Source organism: Juglans microcarpa x Juglans regia, chromosome 1D (assembly GCF_004785595.1).
Source record: "Juglans microcarpa x Juglans regia isolate MS1-56 chromosome 1D, Jm3101_v1.0, whole genome shotgun sequence".
NCBI classification, from domain to species: Eukaryota; Viridiplantae; Streptophyta; class Magnoliopsida; order Fagales; family Juglandaceae; genus Juglans; species Juglans microcarpa x Juglans regia.
Genome location: NC_054594.1, coordinates 31,991,316 through 32,018,261, shown reverse-complemented (window position 1 = coordinate 32,018,261; position 26,946 = coordinate 31,991,316). Strand labels below are relative to the sequence as shown.

General features: G+C 37.2%; 1 protein-coding gene and 1 pseudogene across 1 annotated transcript; both read left to right on the top strand.

Annotated features, from left to right (window-relative positions):
- Positions 1-1,655: 1,655 nt before the first annotated feature.
- On the top strand, positions 1,656-17,908 carry LOC121265910 (protein pleiotropic regulatory locus 1-like). Its single transcript, XM_041169574.1, has 17 exons — positions 1,656-2,019; positions 2,133-2,157; positions 2,315-2,435; positions 3,709-3,790; positions 5,323-5,385; positions 11,515-11,599; positions 12,613-12,705; positions 13,258-13,321; positions 13,904-13,989; positions 14,074-14,175; positions 14,307-14,390; positions 16,187-16,247; positions 16,383-16,449; positions 16,568-16,645; positions 17,095-17,159; positions 17,381-17,458; positions 17,551-17,908. Exons 1-17 carry the CDS (start codon positions 1,886-1,888, stop codon positions 17,721-17,723), a joined length of 1,461 nt encoding a protein of 486 aa, XP_041025508.1. The 5' UTR covers positions 1,656-1,885; the 3' UTR covers positions 17,724-17,908.
- Positions 17,909-20,788: 2,880 nt separating this feature from the next.
- LOC121240231 lies at positions 20,789-25,841 on the top strand (annotated as a pseudogene).
- Positions 25,842-26,946: the final 1,105 nt, after the last annotated feature.

Here is a 26,946-nt window from a genome sequence, read left to right as displayed (position 1 = left end):
ACTTAGAAGGAAAATACTCTAATCACAAATGAAATATATAAAAATAATTATATAAACTGATGTGACTTAATGTGGTTTGTCAAATTATAAAATTATTTCTATTATAAATTAGATTTATCGAATTAGATGAAATTATATTTTTTTTATATAATTTTTTTTAATGGATGTGACAGCATTATTTTATAAAGATTCATTTGAGACTATTATCAGACATTCTTTCAAGATCCACGCCATGAAAAAATTACACTATTTAAATCATTTTATAGCCTTGAGATTCGAAATCCCAACTGCACAAATCATTTTTATAGGATTAGATCAAAGATATTTAGAGTGACATATTAATATGTCATTTGTCTAATAATGGCTTTTCCAACAAGTAGAGGTGGATGAAAGAAATAAATTATTTATTTCTAAATTCAAGACCTTTGAGTATTTAAATCATGCATTAAACAACGATATGGTGCACAAATGTAGTAAGAGAAAGGTTAATAACATTACGAGTATTACGAGTATTATTACCCGATGATGTTACGAGTATTACTCTTAATGTAACTCGTAACATCACCGAGTTTTCTACTGGTGTGGATTTTCTCAGATTTATTACACTTTAGTCATGAACAGTCGACGCGCACTCCACCACGACGTTCCCCTCCCGCAGATCTACTGGAACAACGTGGAACCGTGCCCAATATGTCGGCGTGTGTCCCTCACATGCAGTTTGTTTCCGCGCATGACTTTCACGCGCCGTCGCACTTCGATAGCTCCATCGGCTACACGCGTCGCATCAGTAGAATCACCACCCTTCAACACTTCAGATCGATAGACGCCTCTTCCATTCAACCGATGCGTGGTTTTCACGCACCACTCCAGAAGTATGGGTTGATTATTATTCCACTACAAATCTGCTCTTCTCCTACTTATCTATCTGAGTTATTGTTTTTCCTAACGGGTGATCTTGTGAGAGAGACTAAGGAACTCATTAACAAATACCTCAAGACTTCCAACTACAATGCATCCACCTGCACTGCTTCCAGCGGTGGCTTGCCTTCAAAACGTCTTTTAAGATGGTTTTTTCTTAATAAGGCTTGGGTAGAGACAATAAATTGGTCTCAAAACCTTTTTTTTTTCTTTTTTTTTTCACCACATTTGCACTATGTTTGTTGTTTTGAGATATTTTGTTCTCACCCCTCTCTAACATGTATCATATTTTATTTTAATGAAGTTTGCTTGTTTAGAAAAAAAAAAAAATACACGTCACATCAATAACGTGGTTGTTATCTAATGGAGTTACGCGTAGCACCCATGCAACACCATCAATAACTAATATAACTCTTACTTTTTTTGAGTCAAATTTAACTCTCACTTAGAATAATTTGTACAAATTTTAAATATATAAGTTTTGCACAACTTTTTTCATAAAAAATAAACTCTATAATATAAAAATATAAAAAAATATAAATTATTTATTAATAAAATTTACTTTTTTAAAATATCTATACAAAATTTATATATTTAAAATTTATATATTTAAAATTTATATATAACATTACTCTCCCTTAGAGAATTGAAACTTGGTGTTGTAAGTAGCATACTAGCATGAGCAGGATAATTAAAAATAATAATAAAGAAAAGATTTGAGTTCATGTTTGGAGGCACGAGTTTGATAACCAAGATCAGGTCATGCCGGGCGGCCCTTTTGATCATTTGTCCGGCAAAACAAATAGCCCGTGTTTGGGGAACTGGACTGCCCGCCTAGGCGCCTAGCTTTGAAACCTTCCGCCTCCCTCCCCACTCCAACTCGGGCGAGAAATAGCTCGTAAGTGAGAGACTAAAACCCTAGAATAAGATTCTCTTGCAGAGTAATCACCGAGACTCGACGTCGAAGATGCCAGGAGCCACCCTGGAAATGGAGCCAGTGGAGCCACAGTCACTGAAGAAGCTCAGCTTCAAGTCCCTCAAGCGAGCCCTTGATCTCTTCTCCCCTCTGCATGGCCACCTCGCTCCTCCCGATCCCAAGAGGTCACCCTCTATATCATTCCCGAATTTATATGTTTATTCCTTACTCAATCTCGATTGTGACCCTATTTTCATTTAACTAATTGATTTTCTGATAACTATTTTAATTTGTGCAGTAAAAATATTCGCATGAGCCACAAGGTCGGTGAATTTTCCGTTAATTTACAAGTTCGGCTTCTTTTATTGTGTACAAAAAGTGAAATCTCGGAATGCATCTTGAATGATTTAAAGTTTGTTAATTAACCATTGAGATTGTAGTTTGAATGGGTTTTGAACGAGATTTTTATCTGGTTTGTAGGTAAGCCTGGAGTATGGAGGAAACAAAGCCATGACGAGTCAACCTTCCCTTGGGGTTAATGCCATTGCATCGGGTCATGGTGCTCAACCTCCAGTTCCTCCTAATACCCTTGCTCTTACAGGTATTTTAATACTTTAATGATAAAACATAAAGATTGGAATTGAGTTTTTTTTTTGCACCAAAAATAATATGCAATTAGTTATCAAACCTTAACTAAATCGCTAAAATGTAGAAGTTGCATTAGCCAACATTAGAATGTCAATTATTTTTTACACTTGAGGATTTGTCGGTATTTCCATGCTTGTCTCCCATCCTTAATGATTTATATACGAGTAGGATTGCAATATAAGTGCTCTATTATTCAGTCTTTTGATCAAATAGTGGTCCAGTTGAACGCTCAATAATCAAGAAATGTTGAATATAGTGTTTTTTTGTTATGTTTCTTTTATAGTAAATAATTTCCTTGGTGATGAGAAAAAGTTCCATTTGATTAAATGGGATAAGATTTGTTCCCCCTTTCTTGTGGTGGTTTGGGGATAAGAAAGTTGAGCACTTTCAATAAGGTTTCTCGGGAAATGGCTTTGGAGGTACCATCAAGAAAGTGATGCTTTATGGAGGACCGTGGTTGATGCTAAATTTGGGAGCACTTGGGGTAGCTGGATTTCTAATGAATTCCGTGGTTCATATGGTGTGGGTGTCTGGAAATTTAGAATAGCATTGTACATGGAAGCTTCAGTTGCCGATCATATGGACATTTCAAATGGCCTGCTGCAGTGGAATGTGCCATTTATAAGAGCAGCACAAGATTGGAAACTGGGAGATATTTCTGACTTATACAGCTCCCTATACGCATTGACTTTGGAGCATGGTGTGGAGGAAAAAATGTTGTGGATTCATCCCGGAAACAAGAACTTCTCAGTAAGGTCATTTTTTTATGTTTTGACTTCCCAATCTTCTACTATTTTCCCTTGGAAGCGTATTTGGAAAAGCAAAGTGCCTCTAAAAGTTGCTTTTTTTGGTTGGTTGGCCTCTCATGGAAAAATCCTGACCATAGACAAGCTGAGGAAGCGCGGTATTTTCATAATGGATTGGTGTTTATATGTAAAAGGAATGGAGAACCAATAGACCACCTTCTTTTGTTAGTACGATGTAACTAGGTATATTTTTCTTGTATACTACCTGTGTATTTGGGCTTTGCCTGATTATGAGGATTAATAAATTTTTCTTATAAAAAAGAAGCAAATAATTTCCTTTTGGTTAGTGAAACAAAATTCATGAAGAAAACATGTTGGCATGCTTTATTTCTTTCTTAAATGACATTGGTTTTAGGCATTATATTGCTGCCATTGTAAACATGACTAAAATCTTTGGGATATGTTGTTATTGTTTTGCAGGTCCAGAGGATTCTAGTGATCTTCAGAAGGGAGGAGCTCAAAATGATCTAATCGTTAGTCCATCCATTCAATCAAAGGCATCGTAAGTACTTTTGTGATATCCCATATGATAAGTAAGGGTAGGTGGTGTATGAGATCCCACATTATTTGGGAAGGAAAGGCTCTTGCTCTTTATAATGTTCCAATAGGGGGCTCCAATTGTATCATTGACTAGTCCTTTTGGAGCATAGGTCATGTGGTTTGGGTCTTCCATTGGGGCGTTACAAATGGTATCAGAGCCTATCCCAACAAAAAATGTGGGACTTGAGCCGTGTCACCTACGACAGACGGGCTTGATGAGGATGTCAGAAATTTAAGGGGGGGCAGATTGTGATACTCCGTATGATAATTAAGGATAGATGGTGTATGAGATCCCACATTACTTGAGAAGGAAAAGTTCTTGCTCTTTAAAATGTTTTAATGAGACTTCAATTGTATTATTGACTACTTCTTTTGGAGTATAGGCCATGTGGTTTGGGCCTTCCAATGGGGCATTACAACTTTCCCCCCTTTCTCTCTTTTGACTTGCACACATACAAACGCACTTTGATATTCTGTTTTTAGTTACCTACCCTACTGCCCATGTTTTCTGTGGCCCTTTCATAAGGAACAATGGTTTCTGTATTTCCCTCATAGCAGAATGGTTAATCTTTAGGTATAATATTTCTAAATTACCACCGTACCGTAATGGGTTGTCACTAATAGGGGTGTGCATGGTCAGTCGGTTTTGGTAGGAACTTCAACTGGGTTCTCTTCGAAATTGAGATAATGCAGGTATCATATTCCAATGGTTGGTTATATTGGTTTGGGGATTCTCAGTACTGGGCAGAGGAAGAGAGTGAGTGGTGCTTGCAATGGCATTAGAGACAATAACTTGAGAGAGGAATATTGGTGTTGGATCCTGAGCGACAATATTCTATTCAGATCTTTAATTGATCGAACTTGTTTCGGATCATACGCAGGGAATAAGATAATAAGGGGTATAAATAAACTAAAGATTTGATGATGGAGAAAGTGATTCTGACCTCAATAGAGACTGAGAGAGATGAGGACGAGATGTTCTACTAGAGATGAGGGATATGGAGGCTTATTGAGAGAGAATAGAGACTGAGGATGACGATCCAGAATATTGGAAGGAAATAGATTGGGATTTACTTCTTTTGGGTTACAATCAAGTGTATACAACTTGAAAGATACAAGTAAAGACACCTATAAAATTTTGCCACATCAACTTTTGTTTTATAGATACATATGATTTTCACATATGTATATTTATCTATTATTACTATAATCTCGTTTAAGTTGACCAATTCTAGAATCAGTTCAGTCGGTCTTTCCACTGCATAGGTATTAGTCTTTCAGTCTCTAAGTGACTTTTTCCCCTGAATGGTAAGCAAATATTCTCATATTCGAGTGTGGTAATATTGAGTACTCTCACAACTCCGAGGCATACAAAACCAACTTTTCTTATTTGATTTCTTAAAATATTTTCTGTTGCATTTAAACTTATATAATTATATGGAGGAAAATTTGCCACTGTATTGAACTAGCACTGATGATGCATGCTTTTACCAGGAATGATGTTGGTCTACCCAGCAAAAGCTCTGCAGTTGTTTCTGCTTCAGGATCATCTGAAAGGTTTTATCTTTTTTCTCTACTTTATTTCTTAGATGCAGACAAGTGCTTAGCATCTTTTTGTGGGGATAGAAAAGAACCCTTAATTATATTACAAGTTCTTTGAAGGACTAAGTTTTTATAATTTTTTACTTATTCATGGATGGACTCTTATTATGTATATAGGCAAGAAAGCGATCTTCTCTCCGTACATTTTTAGTTTTTTTCCTTCTGTTGGTAGTGATTCATCAATGGCTTTTCCTTCTTGAGGGGATTAGTGTATTCTTTGAATCATTAGGTTTGTATTGTCTATGGGTTGGTTTAGATGGGGTTGTGCAAGGAGGTATTCATTGATCAGAAGTTGTTTGAGTTTAGAAAGGAGAATGCTAGGTGGTGGAGGATTATAGAAAGTAGTCATCGTGTTATGAAATATATCTCAGTAGATTGGGAAACTCTGGGTTGGCTGGGTTCTATGGTGAAGGAGTGTGCAGTAACTTTGGGTACTCAGGAGTTTCTGCGAACTCGTAGAAAAGGGGACACTGTGATAATAGTGAGGAAGGGACGTAACTTTAATGGTAGCTTCATCTCCATCTCAGAATTTGGTCGTGATAAGAGGAGAGGATTGCTTGTGATTCCGGAAGGAAGGAAGGGGGAGGGATGGAAGAAGCTTGCTGATATCTTAATGGAGATGGCTGATATCCAGATAGTTGCTGCAAAGAAGAACAAAGGTGAGGGAGGTGCTCCATTATCGTGGGCAGGGGGGGCAAGGTCATACAGTGAGGTGCTGAAGAAGGTACGGCATCGTGCTGCAGTAGACGTGGTGTCAGGTGTAACCATCTCTGAGGACGTGCAGCGGCATGGTGTAGCAGAAAGCAGTTTGGCGGGGCTAAATGAGGAAAGCATTTTGAAGATGTTAGCTGGATTGGAGGAGAAGATCGGCAGTGTGTTAGATGAAATAAATTATCTAAAACGCTGCGTTAAAGGTAAGGAGGTGGTGGGCCGAAATGGTGGGCTTGGTTTGGGTCTGGGCAGAGCGATGGGCTTGGGCAAGGGTCAGTCATCAGGCACTGTGAAGGCCTGGAGGGCAGTGGAGACAGTCGGGTCGGGGAAGGGCCTCGGTTCCGAGATATCGGACCAGGGACAGCGGGTGGCGCCGATAAGTTCATTACCGGCAATCTTGCCGGCACAAAAGCTGCCGACAACCTCAGTCGAACCCTCTGGTGAGACGGAAAAGGAGATTCGACTCGGTTCCGAGATGTTGGACCAGGGTCATGTTGCTCCTGTGGTGCCGATAAGTGCATTATTGGCAACCCTGCCGGCACAGAAGTTGCCGACACTCTCGGTCGACCACTCAGGTGAAACGGTAAAGGAGTTCCGACGGGAAGAGGTAGAGGAGGGGGAGTTTCTGGCATTGACTTCCGCGTCTGTGGAGAAGGGACTATCGAAATTGTGCATGGTGGACGTAGTCCCAGAAGTGTTGCACGAGCAGTTAAGCTTGAGGGATAGAGAGATGTCCCTTTGCGGTGAGGTGTTTTTGCGGGACAGTGATGTGGTTCAGAGTGGTCTTTCACCCTTGGTGATGAGTAGACCTGATGAGTTACTTACTGGGGATGTTTCTCCTCTTAACAATATGGTTTTAAGTGGTGAAACAAATAAGCTGGATGTTTTGGTGATTCCCAATCACAGTGTTGGGGAAGTGGGGGCTCTTACTCCTTTATGTACACTCCCTCCCAGTGATTATGGGAGTTGTTCGACGAATTGGATCTTTAAAAAGGTAGAGGAGTTACAGAAAATTTTTGGGGTCTCTTTTGGAGGTTATGAGGAACAATTTATGGCCCTTCTTGTGGCTATTGAAGCTAGCCGTTCGAAATCAGCTTCAAAACAAGATAGGGAACTTAAACGCTTAACATGCTCCATCAATTATGATGTCAAGGAGGGGAGTAGTGGAAGGGTTAGATCAAAGGGGAGGGGTAAGTTAAGTTTTAATGAAGCCTAAGATCGTTTCTTGGAATGTAAGGGGTCTCAATGATAGGGACAAACGCCTTCGGATCAAAGCGCTATTGAGATCATGGAAGGGAGATGTGATATGCTTGCAAGAAACAAAGTTGGGTTTTATTGATAGAAGTTTTGTGCGTAGTATTTGGGGATGTTCTTATATGGGTTGGTCCTATTTGGCCTCTCAGGGAGCATCAGGTGGAGTATTAATAATGTGGGATAAAAGAGTGGTTGAGGCGATTGAGGAGTGTGTTGGAGAGTTTTCGGTTTCGGTGCTATTCAAAAATGTGAGCGATGGGTGGATTTGGGCTTTTGCAGGTTCTTATGGTCCTAACATAGGTAGAGATAGACGACGGTTGTGGGAGGAGTTGACGGGAATACACTCTTTATGGGATGTGCCATGGTGTATGGGGGGGGATTTTAACATTACTCGTTTTCCTAGTGAACGATCGGGGCATCATCGACACACTTTGGCCATGGCGGAATTCTCTGAGTTCATTTTTGAGATGGATCTTATGGACCTCCCTCTGGTGGGTGGTGAGTATACTTGGTCTAATGGCCGTGCTTGGTCGAAATTGGATCGATTTCTTGTCTCACCGTTATGGGAAGCCCACTATCCAGAAGTTAGTCAGAAAAGGTTAGCTAGAGTCAGCTCAGACCATTTTCCTATCCTCTTAGATTGTGGTGGCATTCAAGGGGGTCGCCGGTATTTCAAGTTTGAAAATATGTGGCTTAAGGCGGATGGGTTTGTAGAGATGGTGAGAACTTGGTGGACTTCGTACCATGTTAGTGGCACCCCGAGTTTTATTCTTGCAGGTAAAATGAAGGCCCTAAAGCAAGACCTGAAGAAATGGAACTTGGAAGTTTTTGGTCACATTGACAATCAAAAGTCTATTTTGATGGAGGAGTTGCAGGAGTTGGAGGGTAAGGAATTATTGGGAAGGGCTTCGGAGGAGGAGTTATTGAGAAAAGTAACGGTTGTGGCAGAGTTGGAAAGGGTGTTGCTGTTAGAAGAGACTTCATGGCGTCAAAAATCCAGAGCCCTCTGGTTGAAAGAGGGTGATAGGTGTACGAAGTTTTTTCACAAAATGGCTAATTCTCATCGACGCAATAATGCGATTGAGTTGTTACATTCAGGTACACAGGTGCTATCTTCCTCGGCTGATCTAGAAAGTCATATTGCACATTATTATGAGACTCTGCTTACCGAACCAGTAACCTGGAGGCCGAAGCTTGATGACTTACCATTTGAGGCAATTGATCCGCAGCTTGTGAGTGTATTGGAGAGACCTTTTGTGGAAGATGAGATTTTCAAGGTCATATCTGGTATGGCTAAGGACAAAGCGCCGGGTCCGGATGGTTTCTCAATGGGTTTCTTTCAAACTTGTTGGGATGTGGTGAAAGGTGATGTCTTGCGGGTGTTCAGTGAATTTCATGCTTATCAAAAGATTGAAAAATCACTTAATGCGACTTTTATTGCACTCATTCCAAAGAAATATGGGGCGTCGAATATTGTGGATTTTCGCCCAATAAGTCTGATTAGCAGTGTCTATAAGATTATTTCAAAGGTCCTTGCTAATCGGCTTAGTCTAGTGCTGGAAAATATTATCTCCAAGCCTCAAAATGCTTTTATTCATGGGAGATATACTTGATTCGGTGCTCATTGCAAATGAATGTTTGGATGCTAGATTGAGGGAGGGAAGTCCAGGTATTCTTTGCAAGCTAGATATGGAGAAGGCTTATGACCATGTGAACTGGGATTTCCTTTTGTATTTATTGAAGAGGTGTGGTTTTGGAGATAGGTGGATTTCTTGGATGCGTTTTTGCATTTCAACGGCCCGGTTTTCAGTGTTAGTTAATGGCACTCCTACAGGTTTTTTTCATAGTTCGAGGGGTTTGCGACAAGGTGATCCATTATCTCCCTTTCTTTTTGTCATAGTTATGGAGGCATTGAGCAAGATGTTGCAGGCTACTGTTAGTGGGGGTTTTTTATCTGGTTTTCAGGTGGGACATAGCTCTGGTAGCTCTTGTACCATTTCACATCTTCTTTTTGCAGACGACACTCTGTTGTTTTGTGAAGCGGATAGGAGTCAGGTCCAAACTTTGCGAGCATTATTACTTTGTTTTGAAGCAGTATCAGGGCTTAAGGTGAACCTTGACAAGTCTGAGTTGGTTCCGGTGGGTGTGGTCCCTAATATACTCAATCTAGCAAGTCTTCTGGGTTGCAGGGTGTCCTCATTCCCAATGAAATATCTGGGTCTTCCATTAGGTGCTACTTTCAAGAGTAGAGCTATATGGGATGGGGTGGTAGAAAAGATAGAGAAAATGTTGGCTGGATGGAAAAGGGTGTATCTATCGAAAGGAGGTCGTCTCACTCTTATCAAGAGTACCCTGACAAACCTCCCCACTTATTTTTTATCCCTTTTTCCTATGCCTGCAGGGGTGGTGAATAGAATTGAGAAACTCTTCAAGGCATTTCTTTGGGGAGGCTTAGGGGAGGAGAAGAAAGTTCATTTGGTTAATTGGAAGACAGTATGTTCTCCAGTTGAGTATGGGGGGTTGGGTGTGTGTAACTTGAGAACTTTTAATAAAGTGTTGTTGGGGAAATGGCTTTGGAGATATCATATGGAAGAGGGTTCTTTGTGGAGGGAATTAATAGATGCTAAATATGGGGTTGATTGGGGTGGGTGGTGTTCTAAAGAAGTGAGAGGGGGGCATGGAGTGGGGCTATGGAAGTTTATAAGGAAGGGGTGGATTATTTTAGTAAATCATATTCGTTTTGTCGCAGGTGAGGGTGACCGAATCAGTTTTTGGCGGGATGTGTGGTGTGGAGATCATGCATTGGAAAGGGTGTTTCCAGCTTTATATCGTATTGCAATTAACAAGGACGCTTCTGTGGCGGAAGTGCGATTACTTGCCCATGGTTCGCATCAGTGGAATATTCTGTTTAATAGAGATATTCATGATTGGGAATTATCTATGGTTTCAGATTTTTTCAGCTTGCTACATTCTTTAGGGTCTACTATGGCGCAACAAGACAGCTTGAAATGGAGACTCCAGGATCATAAGAAATTCTCAGTAAAAGCGTATTATAAAATTTTGATTTCACAGGATCACACCTCTTTTCCTTGGAGGAACATTTGGAGGTCTCGTGTGCCCTCTAGAGTTGCTTTCTTTGTTTGGAATGCCGCCCTTGGGAAGATCTTAACCACGGATAATTTGAGGAAGAGAGGATGCGTTGTACTGGATTGGTGTTACATGTGTAGAAAGAGTGGAGAATCGGTAGATCATCTTTTATTACATTGTGATGTAGCAAGAGGGTTGTGGGATGAGATTTTTCGACGGGTCGGTGTGGCTTGGGTAATGCCTAGGAGAGTGGTGGAGCTGATGGGTTGTTGGAGGAAATTGCAGGGCAGTCATCAAGTGGCAGCAGCTTGGAGAATGATTCCGTTGTGTATCATGTGGTGTATTTGGACGGAAAGGAATATGCGATGCTTCGAAGACAAGGAAAGAACAATGATGGAGCTGAAGAATTATTTTCTGCACACTTTACTGCTTTGGTTTTCAGCTATTGTATTAAATGGGGATGATATACATGAATTCCTATCTTTAGTTTAACGCTCTTAGAATGTATCTAGGTGTTCAACTGTATACTTCCTGTGTACTAGGTGTATGCCTATTTCATTCACATCAATAAAGTTTATATCTTACTTATCAAAAAAAAAAAAAAAGCTTTTATAATGATTGAAGTAGAAAACAGACAAGTTTTTGGAATATTTTGCTAAAATAAACTTATAAAAGATAATAAATTTTGCTAAAATAAAAGAATTTGACACTTTTTGCCGAGCTAGTATTCATTATGTCATGCATGCTGTCTTTTGTTGAAATTTACTTGCAGTATGTGCAGATGCACTATATTGCTTGTTATTGTATATTGTTCTTCAGAAATGCTGTTATAAAGCATTGAAAATATAATTTATTTTTCTTAAATCTCTACAAGACAGCACTAGACAATTGAAGGTCGGTTGAGGATTGTAGATTCTTTTGATACATTAACTTGCACATCAATGTACTTATAAAAAAAAAAAACTTGCACATCAATGTTATTGTTTGATGCTAGCTCAATTTGACTTGAATTGCTTTGGTTTCTTTCTTTAGGAATTTATCTACATCTGCTATAATGGAAAGAATCCCAAGCAAATGGCCACGTCCTGTATGGCGTCCTCCATGGAAGACCTACAGGGTAAGCCTTTCTTTTAATTATAAATGGATAGGCTGTAAGTGGTGGAGCAATGGCATTAGTATTGCGTTAGGTGTTTTTTTTTTTTTTTCCAATTCAGATTACATGCTTGTATTAAAATTTTAGGATAGAAATTCTGTTTGCTTTTCTTTAAAATATGGAACAAATCGTGTTACTTTCCCTGAAGAAACTTTTGTTGTGAAATTTTAAGCAAGTTGTGCGTTTCTGGGGAACCAGAATCCTTCATCCTTTTTTATATCTAAAGCATAAATTGTCAAGTTCCTATTTGGACTTGCCTTTGATATGTATGCAGTATTTTTCAATTTTGACTCCAATCACCGTTATTTATGAATTTTTTACTGTTAGTTAGAGTAAATTAGGTTTCCCTCTATGTTTGGCTGCTCACTACAGCTCCTGTTTCTCTATTCTCCTAGAATTTATGGGCCTTTGTTCCTTTTCTGCTTCCCCTAGATGGGTATTCCCCTTTTATATTTCCTGTGTACTTGGGTTGTGCCCTCTGTGCTTTTAAAAAGATCACTTTGCTTGATTTATAAAAAAATTATAGCTAGATTGGGCTATTTTGGCAAACACACACAAACAAGCAATTAGTCACTTTTCAATTTTTTGAATCTGTTCCTTTATTTTTGAATGGCGGAAGGTGGAACCGATTTGCTGGTCTAGCCAGATGAGGTTGCAATGAAAAATAAACTCGAAAAGAGGAAATAAGGGAAATGTATAGTATCCATGGACACCATCAATGGACACTTAACAGAAGAAAGTGTCCATGCAGCTAAAAAAAAAAAGGAAAAAAAAGTCTCATCTGTAAATTTTGGGAGTTCCTTTTTTTTACTGTAGAATAAATACTGATTCCCAGTCTCAGTGTCATTGGTAATGGATTGGCTAACACCTCGTTTCTGGCTGAACTCTTGGATTATATTTTTATTTGATAAGTTTGTTGTTAATGGTGCTGTATCTTTGCTTAGCCACTTTAACATTCTCTAATTTCATTTCTTTAGGTCATCAGTGGCCACTTGGGATGGGTGAGATCTATTGCATTTGATCCAAGTAATACATGGTTTTGTACCGGCTCTGCTGATCGCACAATCAAGGTATCCATCTTCAGTTTAATTCATCTAAATTAGTTCTAGAGACTTGTTCCGATGATGTTTAATTTTACTTATCCAGATTTTTTTGGGTGTTACTTTAAAGCCCCTACTCTCTCTAGCTTCACATTTTCTAAGAATTCCTTGTCTAGTCATAAATTTTTTTATTTCTCGCATGTGATTCCCATTGGATGATCTGAAATTGCTTGCTGTAAACTTGGAAATGTCTTGGGGAACATTAATTTCGTTAGAAAATGTTTTGGCGAAACATGGCCAGAAAGTTTGGTAAAAACTTACAAAACTGAATTGATTAAACTAAAAAAGTGTGGCGTGCCAAAGCTCAGTTATGGCGAGAATGGGTCAATAAGGAGATTGTCTTTCTGTTATTTACTAACCGATGACTCTTTTTTTAGGATTCAAAGAATAACAATTATGATTATGCTACTACCCTAATGTTTTTCAATATTTTATACCCCATGATCTCTGTCTCTCGAGATGTTTCTTGGTAAGGAACAACAACTGAGTATTTTTTTCCCCTTTGATTTTTTTCTTGAGCAGATTTGGGATGTTGGAAGTGGAAGGCTAAAACTCACCCTAACTGGACACATAGAACAAGTACGAGGTCAGTTCCTAACACATTATTGATGGTACATCAGGTTCCATTGGCTAAATGGTAAATGAATCTGGTATAAGATGGTAAAAAATGTGTGATGGCTATGAGGAATCCCTTGACACCTTGCTTACAGCCATTGAAGCAAGTCCCTCTCTTGAGGATAGAGATTCTTCTGCCTGTGGTTCCAATATGGGCAATAAAGGCAATAGAGATTTAAGAAGGTTACAATCCTCTATTAACTATGACTGGAAGTACAAGCTGAAGTAGAGCTAAAGGGAGATCTGATTGTAGGCATATTGTGGCCAGTACATAGCTTTTAGGGTTTTCTGTACAGTGTGCGGGGTTTTTGTACTGTTTCTGTAGGCTTAGTGGGAAGCTCAATACTAAGTTAAAGGGACTTTTTGGAGGGGTAACTTTGTTTTGTGAGATAGGACTTGGTGGGTCAGAGCTTAGTTTGGTGGATTTTTTCTTTCCCTTCACTTTAGGTGTTTCTGTTGTATATTTCTTGTGTACTTGGGTACATCATCTGATTTTAAAGAATTTTGATTACTTAAAAAAAAAAAAAAAGATGGTAAAAATGTGTTTTTGCAGGCCTTGCTGTCAGCAGCAAACATACGTACATGTTTTCTGCTGGTGATGACAAACTAGTCAAATGTTGGGACCTTGAACAGAATAAGGTTAGAACCTCCACGTAATCCAAATGCCCAATGCTCTGTTGCATCGCTAACTCTACTTGTTAAGAACATATTACTTTTTTTTAGGCCATCCGGTCTTATCATGGTCATCTAAGTGGCGTCTATTGCTTGGCTCTTCATCCCACTATTGATGTTTTGCTGACTGGGGGACGTGATTCTGTCTGCCGGGTATGCAGTTAATTAGTATGATTGAAATTACATACTGAAGCTGTTATAAGCTTCTTACTACAGTGAGTTTTTTTGGTGATAAATTGGGATGAGAAAAATGATTCTGTGTGTTTCAATGCAACTATGTTTAGGTTTGGGATATTCGTAGCAAGGCACAGATTTTTGCTCTATCTGGGCACGATAACACCGTTTGCTCAGTGTTTACTCGACCTGTGGTACGTGGAATCTTTTTCTGGTTGACACCTTTTTTCCCCTAATATATGCTGATTTCAGTTTGTAGTGTCTGTTTCCTATAAGAGTTTATATATACATATATATGCACACTAAAAGCTTTCATATATACATGTATATGTCTAATACTATAATCAGGCATAGGGGCTAAAATATTTTACGCTTTCTTTCTTTTCTTTTCTTTTCTTTTTTTTTTTTTTTTTTTTTGGGGGGGGGGGGTGTTGTTGGGGGTTTAAATCTCTCATTTGCCCACCTATTTCATGTCATTGTTCCCGCTCCCTACAAAGGTTGCCAACTGTATTGAGAAGTTACAAAGAGACTTCTTGTGGAGTGAATTGGGGGGAAGAGTTCAAATTTCATTTTGTTAATTGGCCAACGGTCTGTACTCCATTTTCTGGGGGTGGATTGGGGATTTGCCACTTGATAAAATTTAATCAAGCCCTGCTAGGTAAATGGCTGTGGAGGTATCAACACGAAAGAGGGGCCCTATGGAAGTCAGTTATAGATTCACAGTTTGGGGAGGATGGTGCTCGAATGAGGTACGCGGCCCATATGGGGTGGGTTTGTGGAAATACATTAAGAGACATTGGGAGATCCTCCAAGGACATGAACATATTCTGGTGGGTGACGGTTCTCGTGTTAGATTTTGGTACGACAGATAGTGTGGTGAAAGAAGTTTCTAAGACACATTCCAGACCATTTTTGAGCTTGCACAAGGAAAGGATGCAACGATAGCCAACCTATTGGTCATTTCCAACGGCTCCCCTAAGTGGAATATTGAGTTCAATAGGGCAGCCCAAGACTGGGAGTTTGAGACTATTACAGAGTCTTATGCGACATTATGTTCTATAAACATTATTTAGGGTACAACTGAGAAGATGAATTGGAGCCCATCCAGGAAAGGTAAATTCATTGTTAGATTATTTTACCAAGTTCTAACGAGTCCTGGAATGACTATGTTCCCATGGAAGAGTATATGGCAGACAAAAGCTCATTCAAAAGCAACTTTCTTCGTATGGACAGCGTCATTGGACAAGATTCTTACCACAGATAATTTAAGGAAACACCGGGTTATGATGTTAGACTGGTGTTGTATGTGTAAGAAGAACGGTGAATAAGTAGATCATTTGCTTTTACATTGGGAGGTGGCCAGGACCATGTGGGATGATTTCTTCATGAGAATGGGATTGTCATGGGTCATGCCTCATAGATTGATGGATTTCCTTGCAAGCTGGGGAGGCCTCCACGGTAACTCACAAGTGGCTGCCATCTAGAGAATGGTTCCTATATGTATGTGTTGGTGCATCTGGTGGCAGTGAAATGCTAGGAGGTTTGAAGATCCTGAGAGAACAACGGATGAGCTCAAAGTTTTTTTTATAAATCATTGATCTTATGGGTAGGGGCCATTTTTTGTAATGGACGAAATGTTCGTGACTTTCTCATTTCGATTGTAAACTATACCTAGGGGCTTCTCATGTATACTTCATGTGTACTTGAGCTGTGCCTATTTCTATGAATAAAACTTCTTGATTACCTATAAAAAAATAAAAAAAATAAAAATAAAATCTCTCATTTGCTTTATGTGGCGTATGACACAAGTTATATCCTTTGAGAGGTTATTCAAACGTTAACTTAAATATCTTGGTTTTGTCTATTAGTTTGTGTGGATGTTACCAAATACTGGTTCAGGGCTTTTTTTTGTTAAGTTTATATGCATTTGCACATCAATGGGTGTGGGGACTTTGGTGATATCTTATATTATCTTTCTCATTTTTTTCAGGATCCACAAGTTGTTACTGGCTCTCATGACTCAACCATCAAGTTTTGGGACCTCAGATTCGGTAATTGTGTTTTAGTGATTGATTTCATTTCTTAAAAAAAAAAAAAAAAAATAGAATTAGTCATTTTTCTTTATTTCATTTTCTATTTCCCAGCCTTTTACATATATAAACCACATATAAACTGTTGCCTGGCAGGAAAAACAATGCTTACTCTCACTCACCATAAAAAGTCGGTGCGAGCAATGGCACCGCATCCTAAAGAGTATGTGCCTATACCTATTATTTGTTACTTGTGAAATAAGTTAAATAACTGAGCTGTGGTTTTTAATGTCATGCTTTTGCTAAAAAACATATCAACTATTGTGTCGTCTTCTTGTCAGGAATTGTTTTGCATCGGCTTCAGCTGACAACATTAAGAAATTTAACCTCCCGAAAGGGGAATTCTTACACAACCTGCTGTGAGTTCTCAGCTAGCTTTTCTTTTATGTAAAGTTGCAGACATTTTTCTATTCTTCCCTGTTAATATTAATATTTTGTCTGTCTTGTAAAAAATATTCTATTTCTTAATAGGAGTGATATTTGTATGATTTTCTTGGGATAACCGAGTGAGATTGCGATTCTGATTTGTGATGATAGTCTGAGGCAGCTAAGTGAAAGCTGCAAATAATTAATAATAACTATATGAATTTTTCCCTCTTGTTGGGAAGAGGCAAAATTAATGATGCGCCCATTGTTTTGCACATATACTTGTATGTTTTTTTTTTTTTTCAATTCCTCTTGTATTGACTTGAGCTGGAATCAGTCAAAAATCACTTTTAAAGTACACTCTGAGCATCCTCCAGAGTGTATTTACCAAGTCTAGTGATAAACTGATATTCTGATGTTGTTAGTGGTGGTTTCTGAGCAGCTCCCAGCAAAAAACTATAATCAATGCAATGGCTGTCAATGAGGAGGGTGTGTTGGCCACAGGAGGTATGGGATTTGATAAATTTGGTGATGAATTATCTTCTATTGAAGGAACGTGTGGAGAAAGACTTTTGTTTTCTACAATTTACTTTCTCATACTTGTTTTCTTCTATTTTCTTTTTCTGTTGTGTCTTTTTGGAAACATTGGGTCCTTGTATTTCCACACTGAAGTTGATGAGGTTTATGGAAATAATCTTTTTAATCTTTTCTCCTTTTGTTTATATAAGGTGACAATGGCAGTCTTTGGTTCTGGGATTGGAAGAGTGGTCACAATTTTCAGCAAGCCCAAACAATTGTACAGCCTGGTATGTTTTTTTTTTTTTTTTTTTTTTTTGGGGGGGGGAGGGGTGACTCTAAGAGGAGTCCAGTTTAATGACTGTTAAGTTCTTCCTTGCAGGCTCATTGGATAGTGAAGCTGGAATCTATGCTACATCCTACGACGTAACTGGTTCAAGGCTTGTTACTTGTGAGGCTGACAAGACAATTAAAATGTGGAAAGAAGATGAGAATGCCACTCCAGAAACTCATCCCGTCAATTTTAAGCCACCTAAAGATATTCGGCGGTTCTAATGGTCATCTCGCGTTGATATGGAAAATGTGAAGCAAAATTAGAACTGTAATTCGTGTACGCGATTTGCTTTATTAAATACACAGGGCTTTCCGGGGAATATATTTTTTGTAAGCTTTGACGTAACGTCAATACCTGTAGGCAGAAATTTTCATATATTTCGTTTTTAAAGAAGTTTTCTTCGTACCGAATTCTTTAGCTGTTGTTGTAGACTGACTGGTGTTGCTAAATTGTTTTTTTTTTTTTTTTTTTCCGGTTGATGTGGCTCAAAGTCATGTAAACTATTGCAACATTAGCCACTCGCAGTCGTAATTTAGGCGCCGTTTGAATAGTAAGTTGAGATGGGATGAGTTGAGAATAAAGTTGAAAATCAAATAAAATATTATTATAATATTATTTTTTAATATTATTATTTTTTTAAGATTTGAAAAAGTTAAATTGTTTATTATATTATATGAGAATTTGATAAAATTATAATGATGAGATGAGACGAGATGAGTGAATCACTGTCTAAACAGTGCCTAATCTATCAAATTAGTGCCAGTTTTTATTAAGGGCTTTCAGTATCTAACGGTTTAAGGGTATGTTTGGAACTTAAATTTCTCTCAATTCATCTCATCTTATCATTATAATTTTTTCAAATCTCAAGATAAAATATAATAAACAATTTAACTTTTACAAATTCTAAAATAATAATAATATTAAAAAATAATATTCTAACAATATTTGATCAACTCAATTCAATTCAATTCAACATCCAAATATAGCAACATCTAAATATAGCTTATAAAGATTTTTAAAGCCGTCTCTTACTATTTGAATTTTTTGGGTCCAATTTCACTGAAAGATTTTTCTAGCACTACATAATGAATTAAATTTAGAACATAAAAAACATAGGTTGCCAAAATTATGTTCCAAGTTCATTGGTTATTCTGTTCCCTAATAGTTGTTGCTGGATTGAAGCGAAGGTACGGTTTTTATTATTAAGCATCCATCAACAAAAGCTACTTCTCTAGCATGTGTGCTCCTGATTTGCCTTTTCTTCGGAGATAATACAGGAAAAGTTACGAGTCTTTGTTCCCAATAAAATGTACCATATCCGTAGCATCCTCGTGTCTAAGCTATAATTGACAATCCTTGTTTCCAAAAGGCAGGCACTGTATTGATGGCACGCCTGGCGGTCAATTAAGAAACAACATCACATGTTCTCGGTCACAAGTTCATGTAATCATGTGCAACCCTTTTTTTCCCCATTTGTCCATTTCAGCTTTAGATCAAAATCATGACCTACTTTCTAAGTGGTCAAACCCGAGTCCGGTAAGGTGGCCTCCGAAATAAGATTTTTCCAAGTAAAAATATATAATCAAGTGGTTTAATAGTTAATTACGGGTGGGTGGGGGGAGTTTACTCTGAACGTATGAATTTATAACGGAAAATTCTATACACTATATTATCATTTTATTTTTATTTTATTAAATATGATGTGATATATTTATTATCATTAAATAATTATTTATTAAATATTTTTTTTATTTAATAGTATTTAATGTGTCATATACTTAGTATGATTAAAATAAGATGAGAATGTAGTGTATAACATTACTCATTTATAAATAATTGTATGGATTCTCTTTCTTTAGCCATATAATCAATTCTTTTAGGCGGGGTTTAAATAGTGAGATGAGATGGAATAAGATGATTTTAAATAAAAATTGAAAGTTAAATAAAATATTATTAGAATATTATTTTTCAATATTATTATTATTTTGATATTTAAAAAAATTGAATCGTTTATTATATTTTATGTAAAAATTTAAAAAACTTATAATGATAAAATGAAATGATTTTTTTATCCAAATCTAGCCTAACATTTACGTTTCAAAAAAGAGAAAAAATGTTCCATTTTTAACAAAATTATTCTATCTCATTTTATCTAATATAATCATTATAATTTTTTTAAATTTTCACATAAAATGTAGTAAATAATTTAATTTTTTAAAATTTTAAAATAAAAATAATATTATAATAATATTTTATTTAATTTTTAATAAAATATTTTATCTCATTTCATCTCATCTCATCTAGATAAAAGAAGATGTACCGGCCTGAATCGATCACACTATTATCTGTCCCCTGCCACATACCATTGCTTCACAGTTTTCAACAAGTAAACCGAGTTGCTGCCAAAATTTTTTCATAATGTCAAACTAAACAACAAGCACCCACCGACGAGCTTAATATTGCTACTATGCGTATCTCTGACAACTTGACTATTTGAAAATTTGATGTTCGTCTGTGATTGGTTGTATTGGCCATTGGGGGTTGTCCACCACCCATGTGAATAAATCTCTTGGGATGGATGGCTTCCTTCTCGCCCTTTCCATTTTATTATTATTTTGTTTCTAAAATAGTTTTTATTGTTTTAAAATTAAAAAAAATAACAATAAAATTGAAAGATCACAATATTTAGAATTAATTATTCAGAAATTAAATATTATTTCTCTAAACTTCTTTCTTATAAATTTACTATAAATACTCTTTAAGATATTCTTTTATAGGCATAGAGAATATATGATATTAAATGAATACATAAACTTAGAGAATGACAACACATAAATTAAAGGGATATATGAATATAAAAAATAGAAATACATTAATACGAAGAATTCTAATGATCATCTATCAAATATATTCTATAAATTTATAACATTTATTTCTTTAAAAAAAAGGAATTTGGATTTAGTGTGAATGTACTTTCCCATATCAGTTTTGTGAAAAGGGGACGTGGAGGATAGAAAGAGTAAACTGGGTCTATGTTAAAGTTATGAAAAATGTTAATGGAGTCTTTTAAATTTATAGTTCAATCTTATTGTTTATGTATTTTAATTTTATTTATTTATTTTTATTTAATAGTTAAAAAAGTGATTAGTATTAAAATTATTTATTCATTTTTAATAATTAAAAATGTTAAAAAAAATACGTAAAATAAAATTAAAACAAAAAATAAAAATAAAAAACTTATAACTAACAGTACGCTTTCTATAAAAGTTGGACGGCCTGTTAGCATGACCGGAAAGTTATTCTCTATGTGAAAGACTGAAGGCAGCAGTGACGCTTTTATATAGGATCCGGCGGCAGATAAAGTGACCAGGTGTCCACACACCACATTCCAAACCCGAAAAGAAAGGTAGAAAGAAGGAAAGATAACGCAGCCAAGCCTTTAAGTTTGGAGCGATATACGGCCAAATTTCATGCATGCAATGCAACTGTAGAGGTATAAAGTCCCCACTGCTCCGCTCTTCCTCCTCTCCTGCCTCTTCAAAACCTAAACTTTACTCTCAGACCCACCCCTCTTCCCTCAACTCTCCCCAAAAAACCTGTCTTCTCTCTTCGCATTTAGAAACAAACTCCGCCCTCTCAAATCTCGTAGAAAATAATGAACTCCGAGCTCATTCATAGAAGCTACCATAACCAAAACCCTGAAAGACCCAACGATCTTCATTCTCCAAAACCTGGAAAGCCTCTCCAGAATTCCACGAATACGTTCTTTCTCTACATTCTCCGCGAGCAGCGCCTCCTGTTTGTCCTCCTCGGCATCGCCATCGCCACGCTTTTCTTCAGCTTCGTGCCACCGCGGGATCAAGATCACCGTCGATTCCATCTGGTTCCCGCAGACCACCCGGTTTTCCGGTCGGAGGAGTCGACTATCCTCCCGTCTACTGGGCGCGTGCTTTACGAGACCCACCAGCACCATGACTACGGACTCGGGCACGTGAATGTGGGTGGGAAACTGCCGCTGGGGCTGAAGAGGAAGACTCTGAGGGTGTTGGTGACTGGTGGGGCCGGCTTCGTGGGGAGCCACCTCGTGGACCGTCTGATGGAACGGGGAGATAGCGTGATCGTGGTCGATAATTTCTTCACGGGAGGAAGGACAACCTGGTGCACCATTTCGGGAACCCCAGGTTCGAGCTGATCCGCCATGACGTCGTCGAGCCGATTCTACTAGAGGTTGATCAGATCTACCATCTCGCTTGCCCTGCCTCTCCGGTGCATTACAAGTACAATCCGGTCAAGACCATCATATCCTTTCTTTTTACTTTTTACACATGACAATAGCATTTATATACTCACCGTATTTTCTGTTTGGTTAATGGCAAAATAGTAGTCATTGAATATGTGAACTTAGCAAGTGATTTGGAATCTTCTAACTTTTGAGTTCAAATTTGTATATACATTCACTTAGATTATTGGCATTTGGGATTCATTGAATTTATCAACGAGTTATTTTCAGCTATGACTCAAACTTGTCTTGGAGTCCCTACAACTTTTTGCTGTCTATACACTCCAATCCTATTCTTAATAAGGTGCTACCATAATCACATGATCATGGAAAAAATCATGTAACATCACTTTCCTGTTGTGAATTACCATTTTTGTATCCCAAAAGGAAAATATTGTTAAATTCAATGCAGAAATTTTATGATCTTTCTGTAACGGCTTTTGTGTCCTTTTATTGTTGTGGGTGCTGTTTTGGGGTCCTTGACTTTGTTTCTTTTAGGGGGCCACAAGACCAATGTGGTGGGGACGCTGAACATGCTAGGACTGGCAAAAAGGGTGGGTGCAAGGTATCTGCTAACCAGCACCAGTGAGGTGTACGGTGATCCTCTGCAGCATCCTCAGGCCGAGACCTACTGGGGCAATGTCAACCCCATTGGTAAGAACTAAGCTCTCCCACTTTCTCTTATCCCACAAGTTTTGATATTTCAAAGTTTTTAAAACATTAAAATCAGTAAAATTTTATTGTCACTTGATGATATTTTTTTTATAGAGGACGGAACCCCAATTTTATTGATTAACCTCATTTCTAGCAGAAGAAAACCGTAGTTACAACTTGATACCTGGGAGTTACATATCATCCTAAATTCTAAATCCATGTATCAAAATGAACTGCAAGACTACAAAGGAAAATTGCTAACCTTAATCCAATAGGAATACCACAAATCAAAACACAAAAGGTCACTTAGTGATCATTACTCTTTATCTTCCCTAACTTTAACAATAGTACATGTTCACCGATTAGACACTAAGACAATCTCCTCTATTCGGATATATGATTTAATGTAGTTCATTGTTAACAGTTCGAACCATGCATATTGAGTTCTTGAAACATACTCCTTTGATTTATCTAATGAACTTGGAAAAGAAATGTAATTATTGATCATAATTATGGTCATTGATCGATCCCCCAAATGTTACACCTATTAATATTATGCATTAATTTTAAATGTTTATACGTTTAAGTAGTGGCAAAACAGCGTGATTGGAGATGACAAGTTTTTGAATAAAAAGTAACCTTTGCTCAACATAGAACATATGATAGCTTATAATTAACAATAATTGAAATGGTTAGTTCATTCAATTAAGTTTTTTTTTTTTACTCATTATGATTCTGGTATCATCGTGTACGTGTGCATCTTGGCATGGCAGGAGTAAGGAGCTGCTATGATGAGGGGAAGCGCACGGCAGAGACCTTAAGCATGGACTATCACCGAGGCCTGGGCATTGAGGTCATATTTACTTGTTATTCCTAAACTTTAATATTCAAATACATGATGGACCGTTAATCTTCGAAGCTTCAAGAATATCTGAGGAATTACAATTATATATCTTGGCCAGATAAAGTGGGGTGAGGGAGGGAGTACTCATCACAGCCTTTTCTTTTGACCTTGGAAATGCACCAAGTAATGATCTTAATAATTTTACAAATGTTTTACAGGTGAGGATTGCTCGAATTTTTAACACATATGGGCCACGTATGTGCATAGACGATGGTCGTGTTGTTAGCAATTTCGTAGCTCAGGTAATCTTTATATAATACATTCATACATACATATATTAATAATTTCTTTCTTTTATATTTCTCTGTCTCTGTTTTCTCTATTCTAATTATTCACAATAATTAAAGAGTTTTAAGTCTTTTAAGATAGTGCTAACAATTTATATATGGGGATTCTTTATGTTATTAATACATTAATTGCAAAGGCATTAAGGAAGGAGCCATTGACTGTCTACGGCGATGGGAAGCAAACCAGGAGCTTCCAATACGTTTCGGATCTGGTAAGTGGAATTGCTTTTTTTGTAAAAAATTAAAATAAACAATAAAAATTTATATATTGCAATATTCATATGGATATCCTCTTCCACATTTTTTTTAAATGCCTTAACTTACCTTTATCGTATTAAACCAAACTTTTGAATCCATCTGCTTGTTTAGTGGCACTTTGTTGTCTCTCTGTCTATTTATTACCTACTTCCCATTATCAGGTTTCTTCAAAAGACACGATATACAGATATACATGATGACGTACGCATTTTAAATTATCTTAATTTGAAAAGTCAATGAACTTCCTAAATGTTTTCATAAACTAGTGTCAACAATCCATCTGGAATTGTCAGAAAACTTAATTAGAGGGTCATATGTAGCTAGCAAAATATGAATATATAAAAGAATAGCAGATCAGATGTCGGTGTTCTGTGTACGCAAAACACGACCGGATAATGCTCAATATGATATAAACTATGATGGCTATCAATTATTTAGGATGTTTAAAGTTATCATGTTCTCTACTAGCTAGCAGCTACTTGGATATCATGTCAAAATCAAAATCATTTTCCTTGGTGGTTTAAGTACTAGTGAAGGTTGTTGTTCATCCAAAAACATATATCATTTTATTTTAATTAAATTATTTACCTAAACAAGAAAAGTGAGAGGAGGGATCATTTACTGGGTGTCTTCTATTCCTTGGGGGAATAAAGTTTCTTACCTTGTGTACAAGAATGCATGCAAGTATCCCCTTTTTTTAGAAAGAATAATTCGAATTAGTTGCAGGAGATTTGAATCAAAATACGTACGATGGCGTTTGATAATCGATGAGGTGACTGTTTGATGTTTCCTTTTCACTGTCTTAATTAGATAAGATATTTTCTTCCTTTACTTGTGTGTGTATGTCTGTGTTTTTGCGAATTGTATAAAAAAAGACCGTGGCTTCGTGGCCGGAAGGCAGGTGGTTGGGGTTTGCGGGGTAGGCTTTCTGACTGCAGTGGTCTGTGATGTCCTCCAACTTGCTCACTCAGTGCATTACGCATTATTTATGGTGAACATGAGAATTGATGATTTGTGTTGTATTTGCACAAAACAATGTTAGGTGGAGGGTCTAATGCGGCTGATGGAAGGTGATCATGTGGGTCCTTTCAATCTTGGGAACCCTGGTGAATTCACCATGCTCGAACTTGCTCAGGTTCTGTTCATTATTAAATTCCCCCAATTTTACTACACATAAATCTCTCTTTGCTAGATAATCTCTGCACACAGGTGCAGCGAAAAGTTTAAAATTATTAGTTCTATATAGAGATCTTACAAAAAGAAGTTCACAAAATTGAGGTAGCTTAACATAATGCGCCGGATTTGTTTAACAATAATAAGAGCTTTATAAATGAACGTTCGCATTAAGTCACTTCAATTTATAAAATCTATTTATAGAGCAATCATTTCTCATTTAAGCTAAAGCTAAGAAGAGTGAATTGGATATTGTTTGTGCAGGTGGTACAAGAGACTATAGATCCCAATGCGAAGATAGAGTTTAGGCCCAACACAGAGGATGACCCACATAAGAGGAAGCCAGACATTACCAAGGCCGAAGAGCTTCTTGGATGGCAGCCGACTGTATCCCTTCGCAAGGGACTTCCTCTCATGGTGGAAGACTTTCGACAGCGTATATTCGGTGACCTCAAAGACGGTAGTACTACTCATGTTGGAAACACAGATACTATTACGTCCTTGGTATAAATATACACTTCTTGATGGCTACGCGCATCCAAGAAAGAGAGAATTGCAGTGAAAATAAAGATCCAATAAAATGAATCCTTTTGATTAGCTAACGCCTTGGCTTTCTCTCGACAACATTGAAGAATAAAGTTAGCAGCATCTAATGACAAATCTCAGAACCCCCAGGAGAAAAGATCGTTTATGAGAGCGATTGAGCGACCCTTCTCTTTGTGTATATGTAGACTAATCCTATTATCTATATGTGCATTTGTATTTTTTTTTTTTTTTTTTAAATATTGTTCTTTGTCGTAAATTTTGTTATCTCTAGACCCGTCTATTAGGTATCACAATATTTAAGTGTATCATGACAATAAGTGTGATTTAGAATGATAAAATTGGATTAAGAGATGAGTTGAGATGGTTTTAGATGAATTGAATAAAATATTGGTAGAATATTATTTTTTAATATTATTATTATTTTGAGATTTGCAAAAATTGAATTGTTTATTATATTTTGTGTGAGAATTTGAGAAAGTTGTAATGATGAGATGAGATGAGTTAAGGTGAATTTTCAATCCAAACCGGGGCTTAAGATAGACAAATTCTCAGTATCAATAACATCATACATGGTCCTTTGGTATGTCAATTGTGAGAAATTGTTAGGGTGCAACGATTATTTCTTGAAATTGTATGCATTTCTCAATTATAATGGAAGTGCGCATTCATCTAGTGGTTTTTTTTTTTTTGAAATATAAGTGATCATGATCTATTTATGAATAATGTTGGCAATCAGCCATTACAAGATCACAAATAGAAGAACAAATAGAATCAATATCAATTCTTTCTTCATCTAATAGCATTGCTACCCTTGCAAGTTCATGTGCTACTTGGTTGCCACTCCTCTTGACATGTCTTACCCTCCAATCAATACCCTCCAACAGTTGTATAATGTCTGCAATGATAGGATTGTTACAGTAATCAAGGTCTCTTTGATTATGTATTTTAGACAACATTTGAAGAATCTCCCTCAAATAAGCACTCAAGCAAGCCAAGATCCTTGCATAACTTAACTGCATCGAACAACCCCCTTGCTTCAGCCATATCAATGTTTGAACAAAAAGACATAGGCTTCATCAAGCTTAGTAATACAGACCCTTCCCAATCTCTAAGCACAATGCCAATGCCAATTCTATTGGCTCGTTTCTGCACTGCAATATCCCAGTTGATTTTTATAAACCCCTCAGGTGGTCTTTTCCATCGAACTGCAACATTTGAAACTAAGACAAAGTGACAAGTGGTGGCCTCCATAGCTTCTTGATATAGATCACATTCATTGACAGCATGCTGAAACAAAAAAGAGGGTGAAGTAAACTACCCTTGATGAATTAAGGAATTCCTTC